This window comes from Helobdella robusta (genome assembly GCF_000326865.2).
Source record: "Helobdella robusta unplaced genomic scaffold HELROscaffold_2, whole genome shotgun sequence".
NCBI lineage: Eukaryota > Metazoa > Annelida > Clitellata > Rhynchobdellida > Glossiphoniidae > Helobdella > Helobdella robusta.
This window is the reverse complement of record NW_008704083.1, coordinates 8,312,217-8,334,277: the sequence shown is the minus strand read 5'-3', so window position 1 is coordinate 8,334,277 and position 22,061 is coordinate 8,312,217. Positions and strand designations below refer to the sequence as shown.

The window sequence follows — 22,061 nt, the reverse complement described above, 5'->3', positions numbered from 1 at the left end:
TATATATATATATATATGATATATTACATATAGTATGATACTATGCTGAGTTCTAGTGTTCATTTTGCTGCCTGTCACATTAAATCACTTACGCTTACTTTCTAGATATAATACCAAATATGTCTAAGTCGATGGGTAAAATCTATGAATTGTTTTCAATGGTAGGTGACAATTTAATGTTGAGGAAATATATACAGAACACATTCTATATATTCTATATATATGGTTGAGGTTGATGTTGATAAATTTTCTTTGGTATTATTGCATACTGTATTATCGTCCGCATTGGATGCTTGTGTTTGACAATTTGTACCTCTAAAATTCCGTCACTCGGTCTAGATTAGTGAGTTCAGTTTAGTTTGCAAAACCATTTTACGTTAAATGGGGTCGTCGTTTATGGTGAGTTTTCAAGTTTTTGTTAATATTTATTTCAATTAAAAGTTTGCATGAAGTATTTTAAATTAATTATTAAAATTTATTAAATTAAGAAAAAAAATTTTAAATGGAATTCTTGTGAAACAAATTTTTTAATTATTTTATTGTTACCAAAATTAATTAATTATGATGTTTGTCATATAAATAAAATACAATAAATTAAATAGAATATATTATTGTTTTATACTTTTTTTCATTAATTTTTTTCATTAATTAATTTTCATTAATTTTTTAACTAATTTTTTTATTAATTTTCATTTATTAGTTTTCTGATTATTATATTATAATTATAGTGAGGGATTATTATTATTTTTTTTATTTAATAATGAGATTATTATATTACATTATTATTATTATAAAATATTGTTTTAGTTTAGATTAGAACTTGTACTGCATTCAAAAAAGAATTTGTCATATTTATATTTTACATGTGTTTTTTAAAAATTTAAATTTATAATTTTAAACTAATAGGAACCATCTTTGTACAATGTCAAAGCAATTATCATAATGGACAACGATGGTAGAAGACTTGTTGCCAAAGTAACAATATTCATGATTTAATATTTGTTTTGTTTCATTTCTATCTCTAATATGACATACAACCGAAATTTCACTAGAAGCAATTCTAGTATCTACATTCAATCTTACATATATGCTATTTCTTCAACATTTTTTGGACACCCTGTATGAATAATACCATGTCTATACTATGTTATAAGCGAATCGGATCATGCTAAACATATATATATATATATATACATAAATATATATATATATACATAAATATATATATATATATATATAATATTTGTAACAAAACATTTTTTAATTACGATTCATTTCATTTATTTTTCCAATTTTTTTTCCAATTAACAGTATTACCAACAACCTTTTCCAAGTATTAAGGAGGAAAAACTATTTGAAAAAAATCTCTTCTCAAAGACTCACAGAACTAATGGTACTCTAGTCCATTTAGAATATATGAATAAATATGAACAAATATTTAGCTTGAATTGTCGTTTAGTTTTTTAGATTTTAAGCTAGTTATTTTATTTTGTTAAATTAGAAATCAATCACTTTTTTGAATTAAACTGTTCAGTTAGATGGCTTTAAAAATATTGGTTACTAAACCAGAAAAAATTTTCATTGCCATTCTATACTGATGAATAATAAATATAAATCAGTTAAATGAATTAATTTTATGCGCATTATTATTTCAAATATAAAATGTAATGTTTGATCGATTTATATTTTATATCAGGTGAAATTATAATGTTGGACTTCTTCACTTGCGTCTACAGAAGCAGTGTTGATTTATATTTCTATGTTATTGGTAGTTTACAGGAAAATGAAGTACTAAATGTTTTTTCTTATTTGTGACATTTTTCATGTTTGAAATGTTTGAAAACAAAATTATTTTTTCAGCTCATTTTAGTTAGTGTCCTAAACTGTCTTTTTGATTCTTTAAATCATATGTTGAGGAAGAATGTTGAAAAGAGAACTTTGGTAGAAAATCTTGATGCTGTCTTTCAAACTCTGGATGAAATCTGTGACAATGGGTGTGAAACATTTTATTTTGTTTTTTAGGCAACACAAATAAGAAAAAGTAATGTTTATGTGAATAAAATAAATAAATAAATTAGTTAAATGCATTTTGTCAAAAATACATACTTGAATTATTTATTGTTTTTTTCTCTTTCAGCATAATTCTGGAGTCTGACCCAATGGTGGTCGCTCAGCGAGTGTCGGTGAGGTCAGAAGATCTTCCACTTGGAGAACAAACAGTTGCTTCAGTATGTTTTCACTCTATTTTCACGTTTTGTTAATTTATTTCTAGTTGAGTAAAAGTTTATTTTTTCTAAATCATCTTCTTATATCATAAAAATTAGTGCAAATTCATTCGCTAAAATAATCCTGAAATGATATTTTCATAAAGGTATTGCAGTCAGCAAAGGAACAGATTAAATGGTCATTGCTTAAATAGAATTGGAGTTTGATGCAGCTGATAGTGTTATAGATTATTGTATTTATTATCTATCTTATTCATTCATTAGCTTATGGAACTTATTTTTATTCAAATTATTTATTATTATTTACATTTTCAAAAATTGTGTTGTATTGCCAATCTTGTTAGTCATGTTGAGGTTTTGGTTTGTGAAGTGTTTCAATTCTTTATCTCGTGTAAGCACACTAGGAACAGCAATATTTAGTCGATGTTTTTCCATATGTGATGGCTTGTTCGAATACACATTTCCTCAAGCCACAATCATGCGTTGTATATTGATGAGTCACGATTGTGTGTCAACTGATTTACGAACATTCGTGTGCATATTTGTAAAGTAAAAATGTCTGTGTTAAACATGTAGTTAAACTTTTAAATGTTTGTAGAGAAGAAATTTAAAAAATGCCTGGATATGGTGTATGCTAGAAAGCTGGAGTTAAACATTTGGTGATTGTAGACGTGATGATACATAGTAAACCTATCTGCTTAGATAGTTTCGTTGAGATACGAAAGCCAGTCACACAAATGTAAAAACTAATCTATATTTTAATGCTCAGATGAATGCTTGATTTAATTTTCAGAACTAATTTTAAATACATGAACCTCAATAACCTCTCAGATTATATATTGAATATAACATGTTACATTCTATATACATGTCTCATCAAATTTTGGCGAATTAATTTTAGTGATTTATTCAAGCACATCACTGATGTCATTAAATTTGTAATTCTACGATGGCGTCTTGTGGTGAGTAACATTTTTTGACTACCCTGTAAATTCTTCTGATTATTTTTTAAAGTTTAATGCTAATTAACTTGTTTTTATATTGTTGAAATTGACTCGTTAATTTTCCGTGCGTAAAAAATGACAATGAATGGTGTTAATAATCATATCAACAACTTCGGGGAAGACGATGAAGATGATGAGATTGAAGAAATTTCGAAAGAGTTGAAAGAAGCACTTCCTGACAATTTAAATTATAAATATCAGCAGTCATCATCAGACGGAGCAACGACATATAACCGTCCCAATACGCTACCTAGCGGTGTTGGTTTATCCAATCAACCAGTACCTCCAGGTCTGTCTGCTACTCTGGTGACATTTACTGATTTCAAAAAATTTATTTTCATTTTTGCTAAAAATTTTTCAACAAAATTAAAATATGAGTCTGGGCTCGGGCGGAGAAAGAATATGTATGCCCTCTATCAATGATCTTAACTGTTAACAACACTTGTTAAGTTGTTAGTGTATATATTGTAAAAGAAAGTAAAGTCATAATCATTGGGTAAGGTTGTATATTGCAATTAATGAAATTATTATAGATCTTGGCAGTAGTGCAGTGTAGTGCTTAAATGTTCAGTATGTAAAAGTTTTTCATAACAGTTGACTTGTCTACTTATATAATGTATATTATCTTTTTGTTGATTAAATTAAATATTATAAAGCTTCAAGCAACATTCCTTTGTCAAGTCCTGATGGTAGCATAGAGGGTAGTGTTCCAACCCCTAAACTTTCACCATCACAAGCCATCTTCTCTCCCCAGTCAAAAATTGGCAGCTTGAAGGCCTGGTCATTCAGCACTTATAAATTCACAAAGCAATTGTTGTCAGAAAAGCTAGGTCAGGCAACGAGGACTGTTGATTCAGAATTGGAAGGTCAAATTGAATCTTTAAAGGACACACAACTGAAATATTTAAATTTGTTGAAGCTTGCTAAGTCTTTAACTACACACTTTACACAAGTTTGTGTTAATCTTTTTCATGGCACATTTATTTTCCTTTTCTAATTTGAATATTTTCAAATTTTTATTGATGATGTTTATGTACAACATGTGAATCCCGTGTTGAAATTCATGTTTTGCTGGCTAATGGCTTGTTCAGATATAACAATAAATAATCCTGGAAATGTATAGGACTGTGTTGTAAAATTCTTTCAGATGTTTGTCATTCATATTGATTACTGATTTGTTATACTTTCAGGTCATCCAAACACAGAAGTCATTGGGTGATGCATTCAGCCAACTTTCCCAAAAGAATCCTGAACTTCATGAAGAATTTACTTACAACTCTGAGACACAGAAGATTCTGTGTAAGAATGGTGAAACATTACTAGGTATCACAAATTAATTTATTTTTCACATCTATTTTGCTTATTTAAAAAATTTAGTTTGATGTATTTGCATTCATTGTGTTTGCATGAGATTTATCTTATAAAAAAGGCAAGATATCTTACATAAAGTATTTTATTTATTTATTTCATTGTTTTGGAGTGTGAGAATTTTCAATTGAATGTTTGTAGGTGCATTGAACTTCTTCATCTCCACTTTAACAACATTGTGTAACAAGACCATTGAAGATACACTCATCACAATAAGACATTATGAATCTGCAAGGTGTGCATATTATCTTTCATGCTACTTTGATGCTTAACTAATTTCTATAGTAGAAATAAAGTTTTATTATTACCAGATCATTAACTCTTTAGTTCATTTGAGTTTGTGCCTTTATTTCTATCTGATCACTTGGTTAGAATCATTTCTTGTCATGGTCTAAATTAAATTGAACTGTAATGTTTTTGAAACAGGATAGAATATGATGCATACAGACTGGATGTGGAGTCGATGCAGATGGTTGGAACAAAGGATTCTGTCCAGTCACAACGACTGGCTGATGCTCAACAGAGGTATGAGGCACACAAAGAAAAATTTGAAAACCTCAGATCAGATGTTGCTATTAAAATGAAATTCTTGGATGAAAATAGAGTTAGTAATTTTTGTATGGTGCTATGAATATTTTTAGACATTCCATATAATGTGATATTTCAAGTTTCAATTTATGTTTCACTATAAAAATTAGGATGTGGAACACTTAAAGCACTGAAAAGTTATAATTGATCTATATTAATAGTAATATTTTCTGCAGGTTAATGTAATGCAGAGGCAACTGGTCCTGTTCCACAATGCTGTGGCCTCGTACTTTTCAGGCAACCAGGTGGCACTGGAGGAGACGATGAAACAGTTTAACATCAAACTGAAGACGCCTAACTCGACAAAACCTTCCTGGCTTGAGAATAATAAATGATTCATATAAAAATCCTCAACCAACATTCATTTGTTGTCCTCAGTTTTTGAATGTCTATTTGAATGATTAGTCGTCTGTGCTATTGGTGATTACGTGGTTGGTTGGGCTGAGGTAAATTATCATTATTTATATAATTGTGCGTGAACGAATTGTACAGATATTTAACAAATATATTAACATTATAACGTTATTGGAGGCATTTTATGCAAATTTTATTTCACTTTATGTTTTAATCAAAATTATTCTATATTATTCAAATTAATTTGTGAATATATCAGTCATGTTATGTATATGTGCATGTTTGTACGTAAATATTTATATTATATAGTCTCAACCGTAATTTTTTTATTATATATATATATATATATATATATATATATATATATATATATATATATATATAATGGTATTTATTTGGAGTATATAAACATTTTTTATTATCGTGAACAGCTGTTGGAAGATGGTAAAAATTTAACAGGATTTGGATCCGAACATTTTTCAAATTGATCCTGAATGTATCCCTCTATCTGGTATCTCTTAGGTTGAACAGACCCTTCAAATGATGGTGAATTGTTATTTTGTTTAATTGCGTAATGGTGTCCATTTGCTCGCATTTTTAAGTACAAATGTAGGAGATAGGTATCAAGTATAAATATTGGAGATAGATAATTGTCATATAACAATTTAGTATTCGCAGCATCTTTGATACAAAATTGTTATTAATACAAAATTTGCATACATCTGATATTTGAACTTAATTTGTCTTCAATGCATTACAATTTTTAATAAGTCTACAAAGACAGTTTGAAATGGATTGAAATACTATGCAGGCATGAGTAATTGGGATTCAAAATATTTATAGCTTGTCAGACTTCATTTGTTCCTTAGTTTATAGATGTCGTCAAGAGTTTGTAAATCATATACCAAATGAAATGAGGTACAAATTATCAGTGTACTGGAAAGGGATTATGCTTTAAACGCAAACTTAGTTTATTATTATTTTAACTTACAAAATTTAAGCATCTATTTCGTGAGCGTTTGTGCGTCTGCGTTGTCTTAGTTTATAAGATTTAAGCGTCATTTTTGTGAGTGCATGTGCTCGCGTTTTCATGTATATTTGCACAACCACATATGTTTGTTTATCGATTTATTATTGTATTAGTTTCCCATTTAATTTTTATCGTATACATACAGCTACGAACTTGCTTGTTAGATTTATGGTTTTATAATTCTCCACCATTGTCTTGATTGTCATTTATTTTGAATTAAACGTTAAAAATGTTTTGAAAAAAATTCAAAATCATTGTTTGAATTTATTAATTAAAATAGATATTATTTTGTTTCATGCTCTTTTCTGAAATTTCTAAATTAAATTGGTTTTGTTTATTCGGTGTATCATTTAAATGTGAATTATGTATTTGACTGTATTTATTATTTTAGAGCTAACATAATCTGAAGACCATTCATTATTATTTATGACATAACTCCAGTGATCTTGTTGTCTCAAATGCCGCTAGCGTTTCGTATGTTAAGTACAATTTTATAAAAAGCTGCATTTCTTTCATCACATTTTCATCGGTTTCTTATCTTAATTTCTTGTATTAATGTTGTTATCTTATAGACAATTTTGTAGAATATATAAAACTTTTATTTTGGTCTCCTCGATCATCTTAATACTAACCATCAAGTTAAGTAAAATAGGTTAATCCTTGTTTCTCTGTCCTACCTTCATGAAAAAAAAACTGGCCATAATTCAGTGTTCTTTTTGACTACGGTATAGCTTTGTTAACAGAACTGCTTATTTGTCCTATGGTTAAGAACATATACATACTTATGTATCTTTAAGATTTCAATCATTCAAACAACATTAACCTTCAGTAACATTTTCAAAATATATCTTAATTTTTTTACATTCGACGTCAATTTTGTTCTTATATTTTACTAATCTTTCAAAATTTGTTTCGCTTTAATTTCAAATCATTGAATAATTTTAATGCTTATTGCAACAACGCTTTTTTGCCTATGTTGACGAGCTACGTTGTGTACCTGATGACTGTATGAAGACATTCAACGTTCAAATGCACGTAGAGTGTATTTGTCAACTGGAACATTTACAATTATCGTAGTTATTCATATCTTCAATAGATCTGTCGTTATCTACTTACTTGGTTTATTGTCCTTAGACACTTTATCTCTATTTGAAGTAATTAGGTACCATCTGAATTTTTCACGCTTTGAGTTCATGCTACATGATAAATATTTACTTTATATCAGTTTTAAAGTATTTATCAGCAAGAAATCATATCTACCAAAATTGCACCGTGTCAGTTTAAAAGTTTATATGATATTATGGAAATTACAAAATTCTCAAAAATGGGACCAATGAATTAAAAAATTATTTAATTTGTAAAGTTTGTTGTTTCTTAATGCTTGCTATTCGTACCTGTTAGGGCCTTCCATTTGAATTGATTGATCGATATGCAATAAATATGCATATCGTGGAATCAAAAAACATCGATTGAGAAAAAAATCTTTATTCCGCAAGAAAGTGTTTATGTAGACCCGTAAATTTCCCTGGCGACAGATTGGTCCGACACAATTCAATAAACTATTTCAATATTTCGATATAATTAATTAACGTAAGGTTCGACTTTTAACCTATCTACTTTAGTGTCATTACTAAAATTATTTCGTGTACGGTTTTTGTTTGCTTTTCCGAACTTGTCTTTAGTTTGCCAACAAAAACTGGAGTCTAATGTACGGTAGACTGCCTGTTGGCACGTTGGAAGAAGCATTGAAGCATCTTATTCTTGAAGGAAATGGAGATGGTGTGAAAGAGAACTTAGGCGTGGATAAGTCTGAATCACCGTCAAGCCCGTTTTTAACACCGGCCTTGAGTTCGTTGAAAAACGTTTACTCATGATCGCTAGCTTATTGTAAGCATGAAAAAATTTTGATCAGTGTATAAAAACGTAGAAAAATAAGTATCATACAAATATTGCATTATGTTCTAGTTTTGTTCGTTTCGTCGCCTTAGCATTCGTTTTGATTTTTCAAGAAAAATAAATTGATGCCAAAGTTGCACCACACACATTACTTGATACTAGGGCGTGGGTTACCCATCGAAGTTTTTTTAGTAGTTTGGCTCAGTAATTTCCATTGCATCGCATTAAAAATAAAGTTGATCAAAAAATATTAGCTAGTTCTTTTAAAACCAACATTGTAAAAAAAATTAATCAGACATTCCTATCCAGTATGGAAGGAAAAATTCATCTTTTACAAATAAAGAAGCTAATGTGCTGTTTGGTTTAGGCCAATCTTGATAAAATATGGTCATGCCTCGATTGAGCCAAGCTCCCCACCAGCCAAACGTGCCTGTCGAGATGATGTTGTGGTGGCACATGACCAGGATCGCCAAGTCGTGGCCAGGGTAGTCCGAGAAAGGCGAAAATGTTATATTGAAATGATCACTCGTTGTATAATTATTTAACAGAAGTTCTTCAGCTGTAATGTTTTCTTGAGCCCACTGCATGTCATTGCTGACAACAATGAACTGAACTCGTTTGAATAACTTGAGACAATGGAGCATGCCTTTAATGAAATATGAAGCTTGTGGCGTTGTGTAGCCAAAATTTATTGACCGATCTGTCAAAACGTCTCCTCTTCTAACGTGTATGCCAATACGTACATAGGTCGATGGTGTCCAAGTTGCTGGTTTGATAAAAAGAAAATATTTTTCAATAGTAGTAACCAACATTTCCTTGAAAACCAAATACTTTTGACGTATCGTGGGCTCATCTATTGTATACCTCCAACTTTGGAAATATCCACTCAAAGTTATTGTTTTATTTTTCGCTCCTCCAACAAGTTTTTTGACATTCTCTAAATCTGGATTATAACCCAAACTGCGAAAATCATAAATCGTGTACGTTTTGCAACCAGTTTTATTAAAGTCTTCGTAAACAAAATCAAATATTGCTTCTAAATCAAAACTTTTTGCAACAGATTTGTCAATGGCCACACGTCTTCCAGTAACTTTTGCAACCAATAATCCAGCCACCAAATTGAAAATCTGATTACCTATTCCTCTTTTATCGAAGAATTCATCAGAAAATATGACGAAATCATCGCACCTGTAGCTCAAAACAACATCTTCCTCGTAATAAACAAATTTAGCTGAGAGAAACTTTTGTAATTCACCTTGATTTTGAGTTATATTCATTTCGCTATCATTTCCAGGTTTGACTATTGAAATATTAGAATATTGATATGTTAGCGAATATTTTTTATCAATTTCGTAGAGTATTTTGATTAAAAAAACAAAAAAAGTGGTAGCTGTTATGACGTATAATCTTTCCAAATGTCCAACAGTTAGTAGCCGAGTAGTTGAAACCATGCAATTTGCCCTGCTTGTTGATTAAAAACAGGGTTATTTTTAAATATTCATTGAAACTTATTGAAATGTCAACAGTACATCGAACATACACTGTGCCTACATGCATCATTGGAAACAACCTGACAAGTGAAAGGGAATAAATTATCATCGGATTGGGATCATTCGCGTTCGAACCAGGTTACCGATTTCAAATTTCTTGAAAGTTCATTTTATTGATAAAATTTATTTTTCAATTAATGATTTCATCTATTTCCCTACGTTGCTTTTTCATTCTTACGAAATGAATGATTTAAGAACATAACATCATATTTAAAAGAAGCAACATCGAATTTATTGGTACGATGAAATGAAAATACAAACCCCTTTTCCATTGATTCCGCCTGCTGAAAATATTTATAACTTTTATGCGGCAATATTAAGCGGAGGTGGACATGGGTTGGGTTGACCCATGGGTTGGGTTGGGTTGGGTTGACCCATGGGTTGGGTTGGGTTGGGTTCAAATTTTTTAAAGTTGTGTGGGTTGGGTTGGGTTCAAATTTTCAAATTTTATTATAAATAATTTATTTCTGTATTTTTTTTTATTCTTAAACGAACATTTTAACTAGTTAATAATCGGTGTATTTTATATCGCTGTAATATTATTGTATCTTTGGTCTATCGTTTCCACTTTCTTTTTGTGATTATTGAGTTGAGCAAAAGTTAACTTCTTTCCGATCGAGAAAATTAGTTTTATTTACAAGTATGGCAGAATCAGAAGAAATTCAGCGTTATTTGAGAGGTTTGTGTGATTTAAATTTGCTAAGTTTGCGAAAGTAAAAAATCTAATAAATTTCACATTAACATTTTTACATTTTTTATGTTTTAATTCTTTTTTTAAAGATTTAACTGTTATTTTTCATAATTTCAAATCTTTTCAGTCTTTACAGTTACACTTTACAGACATCAGAATTTTTTCTCAATTGCTCATTTTACTTATTTACCTGATATTCATGTTTCATTTTCTTTCTTTTTTCTACCTAGAAATGGTTTATTTTTCAAATTTTAGTTGGGCACTGTTGAAGTTTAGAAATCACATTCATTAGATAAATTTAATTGATTGATTGAACATACTTAAGTATTTAAATATTTATTCATTCCAGAAAAAACAGGGTGGTATATATTAAAAGCACCCACAAATTTAAAATCAGAAATCTGGCAGAAATTTCACATGGTTTTTCAAAAAAAGGAAAATGATGAAAGTGAAATTCCTGTGAATTACTATTGAGTATTGTGCTTGTATTAAGTGCAATAAGGTATATCAGTTTAAAGATTCATCAGGTAAAAACTTAGGCACTAAAAATCAGCAAGAACATATTAAACATTGTGCTGTAGTCTTGCCAAAGTCACAGTTGAAAATCCAGCAATGCTTGAAACGAAAAATTCAACTGTCTCCTCAAGAATTAACGATGTTGAAGCATAGGCAGATCTTTTTCTGTGTTGATGGTTACCACTCATTCAAATCTGTTGAAAATAAAGGGCTTCTCAATTTGATGCAGAGCTGTGTTGAGTTAGGTGCCAAATATGGAAAGTTTGATGTTTCTGACGTTGTTGTGGGAAAATATTTTTAACATTTAATTTTTAATTAATTTTCATGTTATTTTATTACACTTGCAATGTGATTACTTCACCAGTGTGTTTTATTACACATATGATCTTGTATTTTTGAGTTCTGCTTTTTAAATATCATTTGTAAAAATTTGCCTGTTTGGTAAAATTGCGACTCGTGCAGATGGGTCGTGGGTTGGGTTGGGTCGGGTTGAGTTGAAAAGTTGCATTTTCAGGCGGGTTGGGTTGGGATGGGTTGGGTTGGGTCAGTAAAAATGGACCCATGTCCACCTCTGATATTAAGATCAAATAATTTTTATGTTGATACATTCAACCACAAACTAAAAAATTATCAAAAGTTTCTCTATTCACGTCGTTCTATTATTCTCTAACAGGAGACAATTTTCATCAAAAACCATTTGCTAAATATGCAAGCTTACCATTTATGGTCAGATATTGTATAAAGGGCCGCTATAAACGATACAACTCAGTCTCTTAACGGCCTTGGCACTACCTTTTGTGGATTCGAGTTCTTTTTAGTGCATAATGTTTTTTCTGTGCGCACCAAAGCATACCCATAAAAAAATTAACTGATGTTCAACAATTAATTCAACAAAACCAGCAGGTAGATGTACTTCTGTCGGTCAGATCTTTTGTCAATTCTTTGAATTTAAATGAATTGTAAACTTTAAATGATGAAAATTATTCAATAAGTTAAATTTTGTAAATTGATGGAGCTTGAAATTTAGACAAAAATAGAAAACAGTTGAAGCGTTTTTTTTTCATAAACAATGACGTAACAACAGGCCCGGTTTTGAGCATACATAGGCAAGGCATCATAGGCGGCCGCCTAAGGCAGCACAATTTTAAGGTTTTCAAGAGGCGCATATTCTCTTGAAAATATTATTAACTTTCACTAATTTTTAGCAACGTGAAACTTATAATTGTTAAAATTTTTAATTCGAATAGATTGTTTTTTTTTGAGGTTAACCTTTATTTAATCTTTGCTCAGTTTTCAAATTTCTTCAAGGAAGTTGTCTTTCTAAAAATTTTAAAAAGCTTCCATTTTTTAAAATCATAAATGTTAAAAAGAGTTTGAATATTCAATTAAAAAAATATAGAGTTAAATAGATTATTATGTTTGTAACAAAACATTAAATTGTTTAATTAGAAGATCGGTAAATAAAATGTTTCTTATCCAATATTATATTTATGTGAATCGTTAGTTAGGCGAAGACGACAAAGCAATTTTAAATTTTCAAGAAGTGGTATATCTGCAATTTTTTTCATTGTGAATAATTAATAGTAATTTTTAACTGTTATAATTTATAAATTTAAGCAAAACAATTTTTCATTAAGATTAGTTAAGAGTATCTTTTTTACAACTAGATATTAGACACATCTTCACAAGGAGTAGTAGGTTAAGGATAGATTTACTCACTATTAGAAAGTTATTTAAGTTTCTATAAAATATAAACAGCATGAAAGATGACGAATTATCAAAGGACTGTAAGAACTTTAAATTAGCGTTAACAACTGATAGTGAACCAGATATTAACGGATCGGAATCGTGGGACAGATTGCATTGCCCATTGCACAAACATCCGTAATTCACCTAAAGGCAAAACACTGCTGTTGACCAATTAATTCATTGACCATACAACAGTATTGATTAAATAGTAAAACGATTTTGTAATATGAATTTTTCACGGAAATAAAAGTCCTTCAACAAGCCCTTGAAAGGCTACAAATATTATGTAGCTAAATTAACCTCCAATGACTCTTAAAGTATTTTGGCTACTTGAAATAAATTATTTATAAACAATTCAGCTACCCGCTGCATGCAAACCTGTACTAAAAACTTTTTAACAGACACACACAACTAAATGCTGACTTATAATCACGTCAAATTGTTTGTGCAAGTCAAAAACTAATCTCCATGACTTTTGTCAAGCAATGTCAATATATCGCATAAACTAACTTACTCTTACGTATTCAAGTAACTGCGTTGGGTCGCTTCGAAGTCAGATTGGTTGATTTTATGAACTAATTACAGTAGGTCTAACTGAAGATCTCGCGTTAGTTTTGAAGAGTTGTTGAAACACCGCAAAATCTTTGAGTTACATTTTATATGAATCAATTATTTTTAATTTTTTTTAAATAATCTGTTAATAGAATTACTTTGTTACTTTACAAATTTTAATTTATTATTAAATTTTCAGTGAAATAAAGTTATATAAAAAATCCGAATAGGGTTAATTTGCTATTAATTACTCAAAATGTGTTGCGTTCTCTAACAGCTTGAATTGTAATAAAATTTTGTAGGTATTTAAATTACAATTACATATTAAGACTTTTACTTAAGCATTTTATTATGCGATAATGTTTTAAGTTTGGTTTAAAAATAGTTAAGTGTGTATTAACTCGCTAAAAAATTTTGTCAGAAAATAAATTAAAATAAAGCTTTTGAAAATCGTTAAATGTTTGTGTGCGTATTTGTGTGTATTATGGGTTAGGCTTTTATTCATGCCGAACGATAATATCGATTGCACAGCACAGTGCTCTGCTGTATAAAATCAATGCAAATTAAAAAATAGTAAAAATATGTTACTGTAATATGTTTTTTTGAAAGATGTTTTTAACAATTTAAAAAAATAATAATCATTAAAAACTTTTAGGCAAAAAGCAAAATTATTTTGACAAAATATCAGCCTTCGTATCCATGAGAATTGACGCTTCCAATTAAAAATTGACATAATGAAGTTTGGTAGTACGTTGTCGAATGAACGTGAAATGTTATGACGAACGACCATTCGAGCAATTGCTGTTATCATTGCTACATGGAGACGAATCATTCATTTATAGATCAAAATGGTTGACAATTTACATTTTGTATGATAAATCTTTTATTGTGGATAGCAGACCGACAGATATTTCTTACAATGAATATAAATGATTTTATAAAATAGTGGCTTCTTAACACAATTTCATACAAATGAAAAATTGCGACAACCGAACTTCAAGGGAGCATATCACAAAAAAACAAATTTATGTTCAATTTAGACTTTAAGTACAAATAACTTCATTAAATTTTTTAAATGTCATCTTATTAGGACTTCATTTTTTTTGACTCGTCATAATAAAAATACAAACTGTGATGATAGCGTAAAATGGACATTACAGTTGAGATTAGAAAACATTTCTTGACATTTTTTCATGAAAACCAATTAATTGTCAAAATAATAAATATAGCAAAAATTGTTAAAAGAGGAAAATTTATATAAATTAAACCATTTGAAAAATGAAAATGTATTTAGAAATTTAACAAATTCATTAACTCTGCAATTTTTTAACATTTATCCTTATTTAACATTGCCGACTACGAAAACTTCAAAACAAAATAAATTTTTTAGTGCCATTAATCAGACATTCCTATCCAGTGTGGAGGGAAAAAATCATCTCTGACAAAAAAGAAGCTAATGTGCTTTAGGCCAATCTTGATAAAATATGGTCATGCCTCGATTGAGCCAAGCCCCCACCAGCCAAACGTGCCTGTCGAGATGATGTTGTGGTGGCACATGACCAGGATCGCCAAGTCGTGGCAAGGGTAGTACGAGAAAGGTGAAAATGTTATATTGAAATGATCACTCGTTGTATAATTATTTGGTGATATTTTCCGCTATAAGATTTGTTTCGGCCACTGTTACTAACAACAATAAACTGGACTTGTTTGAATATCATGAGACAATGGAGCATGCCTTTAATGAAATAAGAAGCTTGTGGCGTTGTGTAGCCATAATTAATGTAAAACTTGGAGAGAATATCTCTCCTCCTAACATGAATGCCCACACGATCGTAAGTCGACCGAGTCCAATTGCCCAGTTTAAGATTGAGGAAATAATTATCAACACTGATTTGAATTATTTCTTTAAAGTTTAAAAACTTTTGACGTATCAACGATCCGTCCATTGCATACTTCCAAGTTTGGAAAAACCCTTTTTTTATGATTAACTTATTCGTAGATTTTTCTGAAAAATTTTCTTTAATGTTGTCAAAACTTGGGTTATATCCTAAATTGGGAAAATCTTTAATAATATATTTCTCGCATTTTCTTTCATCGAGTCGTTCGTAAGTAAAGTCAAAGACACTCTCTAGACCAAGACTTTTGACAGATGAAGTACTGACAGCTACGCGTCTGCCAAAGACATTTGCAACTCTTAGCCCAGCAACCAGTTCAAAAATCTGGTTACCTATTCCTCGGTTGTCATGAAAACCATCAGAAAAAAATGACAAAATCGTCGCAATTGTTCACACCACTGATATTGTTTGTTGTTTTGCTTGTTCTTCTGAGTTCTGATGTGAGCACCAAATGACTAAATGATTGAGTAAAAAATGAACACCTCTCATCAACTTTATCAAATGTTGCGTAGGAAGCGGCTGTTAACAACACAGAATACAGCCGCCAGAACCACTGCAGCGTGCATTTCGCGCTGATTTTCATACCTGTTATATTTTTATATGCAGGTGTGAAAATATTTGTTATTACTTTATTTTTTTCAATAGTTTCATAATTATTACATTTTTTTAAATTTTGCTTTACCTTATACCAACAGTTTTATTGGCAAATTCAATAATTCATCATTAATTTTGAACAAATTAACAACAAAATAATCATCCTGAAATTGTAGTAACGTAACATGGGATGTAACTTGATTTAAAAGTGTAAACAAAGTTTGATAAGAAATCATTTTGAAATGTTTTTCAATTTGCTTATTCAATCAAAGCAACGCCAATGCTAGCATTTTATTTTGCATCGCATATTTGCAGATCTTATTTGAACAATAGTAATTTGTACAAATAAATAACGACAAAATTTAATCATTTTAAAAAATATTGCAGTCCAGTAGCAAAGTAGAGTAGCATAAATAATACACAATATATCTGATACATAAGTGTACGTAATGTTTGCTAAAGTAATTTGAATAAATTATACACAGTTACAAGCCGAAAGAAAGTTATTGATTAATGGTACGTACATTTATTCGATCCATCTCTAAGCATGGTAACACATTTGCCGCTTATTAATATACATTACAAAGTCCTGAAAATGTTAAACATTGTTTCTATCAACTTTACTGCAACAATTTTGCGTTTTTATTAATATACAACTTATCTAAGCAACAAGCTAAAACACCTTTCAATAAATACGTGTTCTCTCTCTCTCTCTCTCTCTCTCTCTCTTTATATATATATATATATATATATATATATATATAACTCATTACCAGCTTGTAATTTTGGACGTGCAGTGCAATGCAAATAATTAATATTTTATTAATAAGCACATAGTTTCGAAATTTTTACTTAATTGCTACAAAACATCATTCCACGATATTTTTTCTGAAATTAAGTGGCGTGTGTCGTGACTTTGCTATAAGCGCTACACAGAAGCAATTTTTATTATTTTTTGTATTTACTGTGTGTGTGCGTGTGTGCGTGTGTGTGTGTGTGTGTGTGTGTGTGTGTCAGTTCAATACTTAGCTTTTGACGTTTGTTAAAGAATAAAGAAGATTACTAATGAAAGGGTTCAAACATTTGTTCATATTCATTCATTATTTTAAACCAGTTCAAATAGTTTACATGCCATGACTTAATTACTTCTACAAACTACGAGGTACTTGAATTTTTCGGCTTTATAATCGCACATCACGTTATAATACCATAAAATGAAGAAGTTTTAAAAGTGCACACCTACGTACATAAAATACATACATAGATACATACATTCAAGCATACATACATACAAGCATACATACATACAAGCATACATACATACAAGCATACATACATACATGCATACATACATATATACACACATAAAACACACATACATAAATACATACTAACTGAAAAATATATACTGTCGGAAATTTTTAAAATAATAAATAATAAATTAATGACGAGGAGGATTTTTTAAAAGGGTGACAAAGCCCCAAGTTGGGCGCTAATTGTCGGAAAATTTATAAAATGAAAACAATTAAAACAGCTGGTGGTGTGAGGTAATCTCCTCCTCTATCTTTCTCAGGGAATTTTTGTATGGTCCGACAATAATTTTTGTGTATATTTTTATCGTGAGTTCGACCAGTCCTGTGTGGCACTGGGCTTTTTCGAATTATATGATTTTACTGAGTAACACACGAACGCGTAAAAATATTCGATAATAATTTTATTAATCGACGGAAGTAAATAAAAGGAATTGAACTAATGAACTCTATAATAATGTAAATGTCAATGAACAAACTGGAATACAGGAATTAGAACTCTTCTTGTTGGGGTCTCCAACTTGGGATATGTTTCTTGCCGTCTAATCGTAAAACCTCAACTTGTGTATCCGATGGTGATGTCGATACAACTCCAAGAAATAAATAAAAAAAATGAATCACAAAAATCGGAGCCTATGGAAATTGCAAGCTGCGTGTGAAACTATACCAATGAGTATAGAATCCAGCAAATAACCCTATGTCCACAAATAGCACAAGAAACACAAGAAACAAAAGAAGGAGGCGGACTCGTTTTCACAGAATTCAAGGCCTGTTTTCGCTGGGCCTATCAGTCAGTCGGTCTGCTTCCGCACAACCCTTGCCTGTTTTCACTGGGCCGTCGAGTCTGGTCGGCTTTCGCACGACCAAGGGCCTGTTTTCACTGGGCCTGTCTGTCAGTCGGTCGGCTTTCGCACAACCCCGGCCTGTTTTCACTGGGCCGTCGAGTCTGATCGGCTTTTGCACGACCAACACAAGACAACAAGAGTCAGAACAACACTGGAAACAAGTTGTGTGTCTTCAGTACGCGTGCGAAACTATGCCAATGAGCATAGAGTCTCGTACTAAATCCACTTTTGAGAACTTAAGGCGTTTCTGAAACTATGCCAATGAGCATAGAATCACGCGTTAAGTCTCTTAGGGACCAGAAGAGGCACTGATTATTCGAAGCTGCCTCACTAGTCAACCCAGTTTCTCTAACTGGTGAACCCAGTTTCTCTTCTAAGTCTTTTCACACCCTTCCTTATCAAAACAAAATTAGATTTTGTTTCGGGTGTTTTAAAATATAAAAATTTACAAGGCATGTCCAATTAATCAGAAAAAGTATTAATTAAATTTTAAAATAATTTATAATAATTTATGACGTCATCTAAATTACAAAACAAAAAAAATACGTTGTCACCTATCGAGTAAATTAACTTGCACCATTCAATTTTGCAGTATTTTTAGTCAGTATTATTTCATAATTCTGACACTACATAAACAAACAAGTAAACGATGACACATACATAAATACATACTAACTGAAAAATAAATACATAAACAAACAAGTAAACGATGACATACCCATGCCCATATACTTGCAAACCTATCCTACAAACATATTTGAACTTTATTCCTACAGCATACTAATACATAGTGCAGCACACAATCTGCATAAAACTCAACTAGAAGATGAGCAGTTTGAAAGCAAACAATTGAACGGAGGTGAACGCCGTCAATTAATTCGTTCACCTGTTCATTCACCACATAGCAACGGGTGACCTGTTTTCTTGTTTACATATAAATATAACAAGTGTAAATTATTTCCATGTTACGACGGTGCAATAGTAGTTAGCCGCAATTTTGTCAACTTGATAGTAAATGACTTGTTATTAAATTGCATAAGTGATAAGTGACTAGTATCAGTAACAACTCACAAATTATGAATTAACATCTAAATATGTATTAATAATATTTAGTTTGTCTTGGTATTTTAAAAACTGTACATAGCATGAAACAAATGAATCATTTCAAAATTTTTATTCAATGAATTGAATGTAAAAATCATCTTGCCGTAATAAGATTATTCAATTATGTAATTAATAATTAATTGATTGATCATCAGCTGACGAGACACAGTAATTATCGCATAATTGACGTCTTTTAAAAAAACTTTTCATAGACATTAATTAAATAAAGTTTGAAGTTTAAAAGAATCAAAAAAAAAAATTAAAATGTCTGTGATAAAATATTAAAGAGAGAAAATATATTTATAAATGAATTAAATAATATAACATGGCAATTGATAGCTGGAAGGATGACATATAAAACAAAACTTATTGCCTGAGCACACTAGCATAGTAATGTTAAAATAACCGTAGAACCTTTCATAAGCTTAAAAACATTTTCAAGTCTTCTAGCAAACTGACCAACGAACTGACTAACTTAATCAGACATGCCGATCCAGTTTGGAGGGAAAAAATCTTCTTTTATAAACAGTGAAGCTAACGGGCTGCCCGGTTGAGGCCAATCCCTGTAGAAGATGGTTACGCCCCGACTGAGCCAGCCGCCCCACCATCCAAACGTTCCAGTAGAGATAATAGTGTGGTGGCACATAGCCAGGATCGCCAAGTCATGAGCGGCACTGTCGAATGTAGATATCAAAATATTAAAATTATCCTGAGTTGTGTAGTTTCGACTTAGAAATGGTTTCGGTTGTATTTCTTTCTCTGCCCATATTTTGTCGTTTGTGACTATTATAAACTGGACTCTCTTGTAAAGAGATAATATGTACAACATTGCATTTATGAAGTAAGAAGCTTTTGGTGTAGTGTAGCCGAATTTAACTTTTGAGTCCGTCAAGACGTCACCACGTCTCACGTGAACACCCACTCGTGTGAATGTTGACGCTCTCCAGTTGGCAGGATTGATTGACGTGAAATAATTTTCAATGCTGCTTTTAATATCCGTTTTGAAATTTAGATAAACATTTCTTAACGGTTTTTCGTCCAATGTATATTTCCAACTCTGAAAAAACCCATTAGTTAAAATAGTTTTATTCGCCGTTAAGTTAAACAATTCTGAATTTTTTTCAACATCAGGGTTGTAGCCCAAGCTATGCAGGTCAGATATCGTGTAAAATTGGCAGTTGCTCTGGTTGAATCTTTCGTAATGATAATCAAACACTTCCTCTAGGCCGATGTTATTTAGGATGGAATTATTTAATGCAAGTCGTCGTTTGGTCATTTTAGCAAATAAGTGACCAGCAGCTAAGTTAAAAATCTGGTTTCCTAAGCCTCTACCATCTTTGAAACTGTTTGCGAACAAAAGGAAATCATCGCATTTGTAAGTCGGTGAATATGTAGAAGTGTTTGCAGTTGTTCTTGGTGGTGGTGTAGTTCTTGGTGGTGTGGTAGGTCTTGGTGGTGTAGTAGTACCTGGTGATGCGGTGGGTATTGTCGGAGTTGTGGCTTTAAACAGTTGGTATTTTGACGGAAGGCTCTTTGTTGTTGGAGTTGATGTGGTGGTTCTGGCTCCGTTGAATTTAAAAACCTCACCAACATTCCATTCTCCTCTGATAAGTTCATGGTAACTGATATATATTCTTGAGTTTAATAGAATTAGTGCGAATGCAATTATCATTACCAAGTTCCATTTCCACGGGTTATTTTTAATCCACTGAAACAAATATTTTAACGGAGACGTTAGATGTTGTAACATGATAACATTAATTTTTTATGCCATCACGGTAGAGAATTTTCGCAAAGAAATGAACATTTTTTTTAAATGTATCAATTTCTTATTAAATGTACTCGATCGACAGCTTATAAATGTACATATATAATTACCAACAATTTAGCCATGCACACGACCATCACATCTATCTATATCACAGCACGCATACATTATTAATCTGCATTGCCTTATTGTTCAGAGCACCCGTTCAAAAATGTAAGCTCGCTATTGTAGAAAACTACATCGTCTATGCTACTATATCATACTATACCAATACTCTTTACTACCAAATTCGCAGTAACCGTAAGCAGCTAAAACCACTGGATATTAACAACTTCATGTGATACTCGCTTAAAATTTTATAAGTGCTGGAAGTTTATTAACATTATGTGCTACATAAAAATTCATCATTACCTAGGAGGATTCTATCGGCTCCCATTCTACCATTCTTTTAATTAAAAAATTATAAAAACAATTTTTGTAATTGTTGGAGATTTTTTTTAAATATATTTTTCAATCAAACAAATTAAAAGTACCTTTTTTTTTAACGTTGTTTACATTTTACATTTAGTTACATTGGTAGTATAGATTGCAGTTGGGACCCATCTTTGAATGTCGATCATTTGGTTAAAACCCATGGATATATATAATATCCTTGTTAAAACCTAATATCTATTTTATGACCTGTTACATATTTTCCACGAATGAACAGGCAGGCATAGGGCACACAACGTTTTCAAAACGATTGAGGAACTTGAAAGTAAAAAATAAAATTATTAAAAATAAAAAATGTTGCTTCGATTTTGATTTGCACGACTACAAAATCAATAACACTGTTTGGTGTTAAAAATTCAGAAAAGAAACCAGCATCACATCAAAGTATATAAAATATCAGCGACATTTTGCTTTTTTGATAACGTCCGTAAATGATGTACACATGATCCTAGCGCCGAGGCTTTGGAGAAGGTTTATAACTGTGTGTGGAGAAATACAAGCCTATTAACAAAAAGAATAAAATCAATCAA

At 30.8% G+C, this 22,061-nt stretch overlaps 6 protein-coding genes across 6 annotated transcripts; 3 read left to right on the top strand and 3 right to left on the bottom strand.

Moving 5' to 3' along the window:
• Window positions 1–906: 906 nt before the first annotated feature.
• On the top strand, window positions 907–2,419 carry HELRODRAFT_64571 (hypothetical protein; the record flags this gene model as incomplete). Its single annotated transcript, XM_009017677.1, has 6 exons — window positions 907–975; window positions 1,312–1,393; window positions 1,697–1,788; window positions 1,861–1,994; window positions 2,138–2,228; window positions 2,372–2,419. Coding segments are annotated over 6 exons (516 nt in total), but the record flags the coding sequence as incomplete, so codon positions are not given.
• Window positions 2,420–3,986: 1,567 nt separating this feature from the next.
• Window positions 3,987–5,520, top strand: HELRODRAFT_64935 (hypothetical protein; the record flags this gene model as incomplete). Its single annotated transcript, XM_009017676.1, has 5 exons — window positions 3,987–4,181; window positions 4,420–4,552; window positions 4,739–4,832; window positions 5,024–5,201; window positions 5,362–5,520. Coding segments are annotated over 5 exons (759 nt in total), but the record flags the coding sequence as incomplete, so codon positions are not given.
• Window positions 5,521–8,758: 3,238 nt separating this feature from the next.
• On the bottom strand, window positions 8,759–8,950 carry HELRODRAFT_138004 (hypothetical protein; the record flags this gene model as incomplete). Its single annotated transcript, XM_009017675.1, has 1 exon — window positions 8,759–8,950. A coding segment is annotated over one exon (192 nt), but the record flags the coding sequence as incomplete, so codon positions are not given.
• Window positions 8,951–14,986: 6,036 nt separating this feature from the next.
• Window positions 14,987–16,561, bottom strand: HELRODRAFT_160736 (hypothetical protein; the record flags this gene model as incomplete). The annotated part of the gene is made up of 4 exons (XM_009017674.1): window positions 14,987–15,052; window positions 15,212–15,756; window positions 15,815–16,003; window positions 16,537–16,561. 4 exons carry the CDS (start codon window positions 16,559–16,561, stop codon window positions 14,987–14,989), a joined length of 825 nt encoding a protein of 274 aa, XP_009015922.1.
• Window positions 16,562–18,019: 1,458 nt separating this feature from the next.
• Window positions 18,020–18,418, top strand: HELRODRAFT_160735 (hypothetical protein; the record flags this gene model as incomplete). Its single annotated transcript, XM_009017673.1, has 1 exon — window positions 18,020–18,418. One exon carries the CDS (start codon window positions 18,020–18,022, stop codon window positions 18,416–18,418), a length of 399 nt encoding a protein of 132 aa, XP_009015921.1.
• A 643-nt stretch (window positions 18,419–19,061) lies between these two features.
• HELRODRAFT_188393 (hypothetical protein) lies at window positions 19,062–21,166 on the bottom strand (the record flags this gene model as incomplete). The annotated part of the gene is made up of 2 exons (XM_009017672.1): window positions 19,877–21,166; window positions 19,062–19,083 (listed from the first exon to the last, which is right to left on the bottom strand). Exons 1-2 carry the CDS (start codon window positions 21,019–21,021, stop codon window positions 19,062–19,064), a joined length of 1,167 nt encoding a protein of 388 aa, XP_009015920.1. The 5' UTR covers window positions 21,022–21,166.
• Window positions 21,167–22,061: the final 895 nt, after the last annotated feature.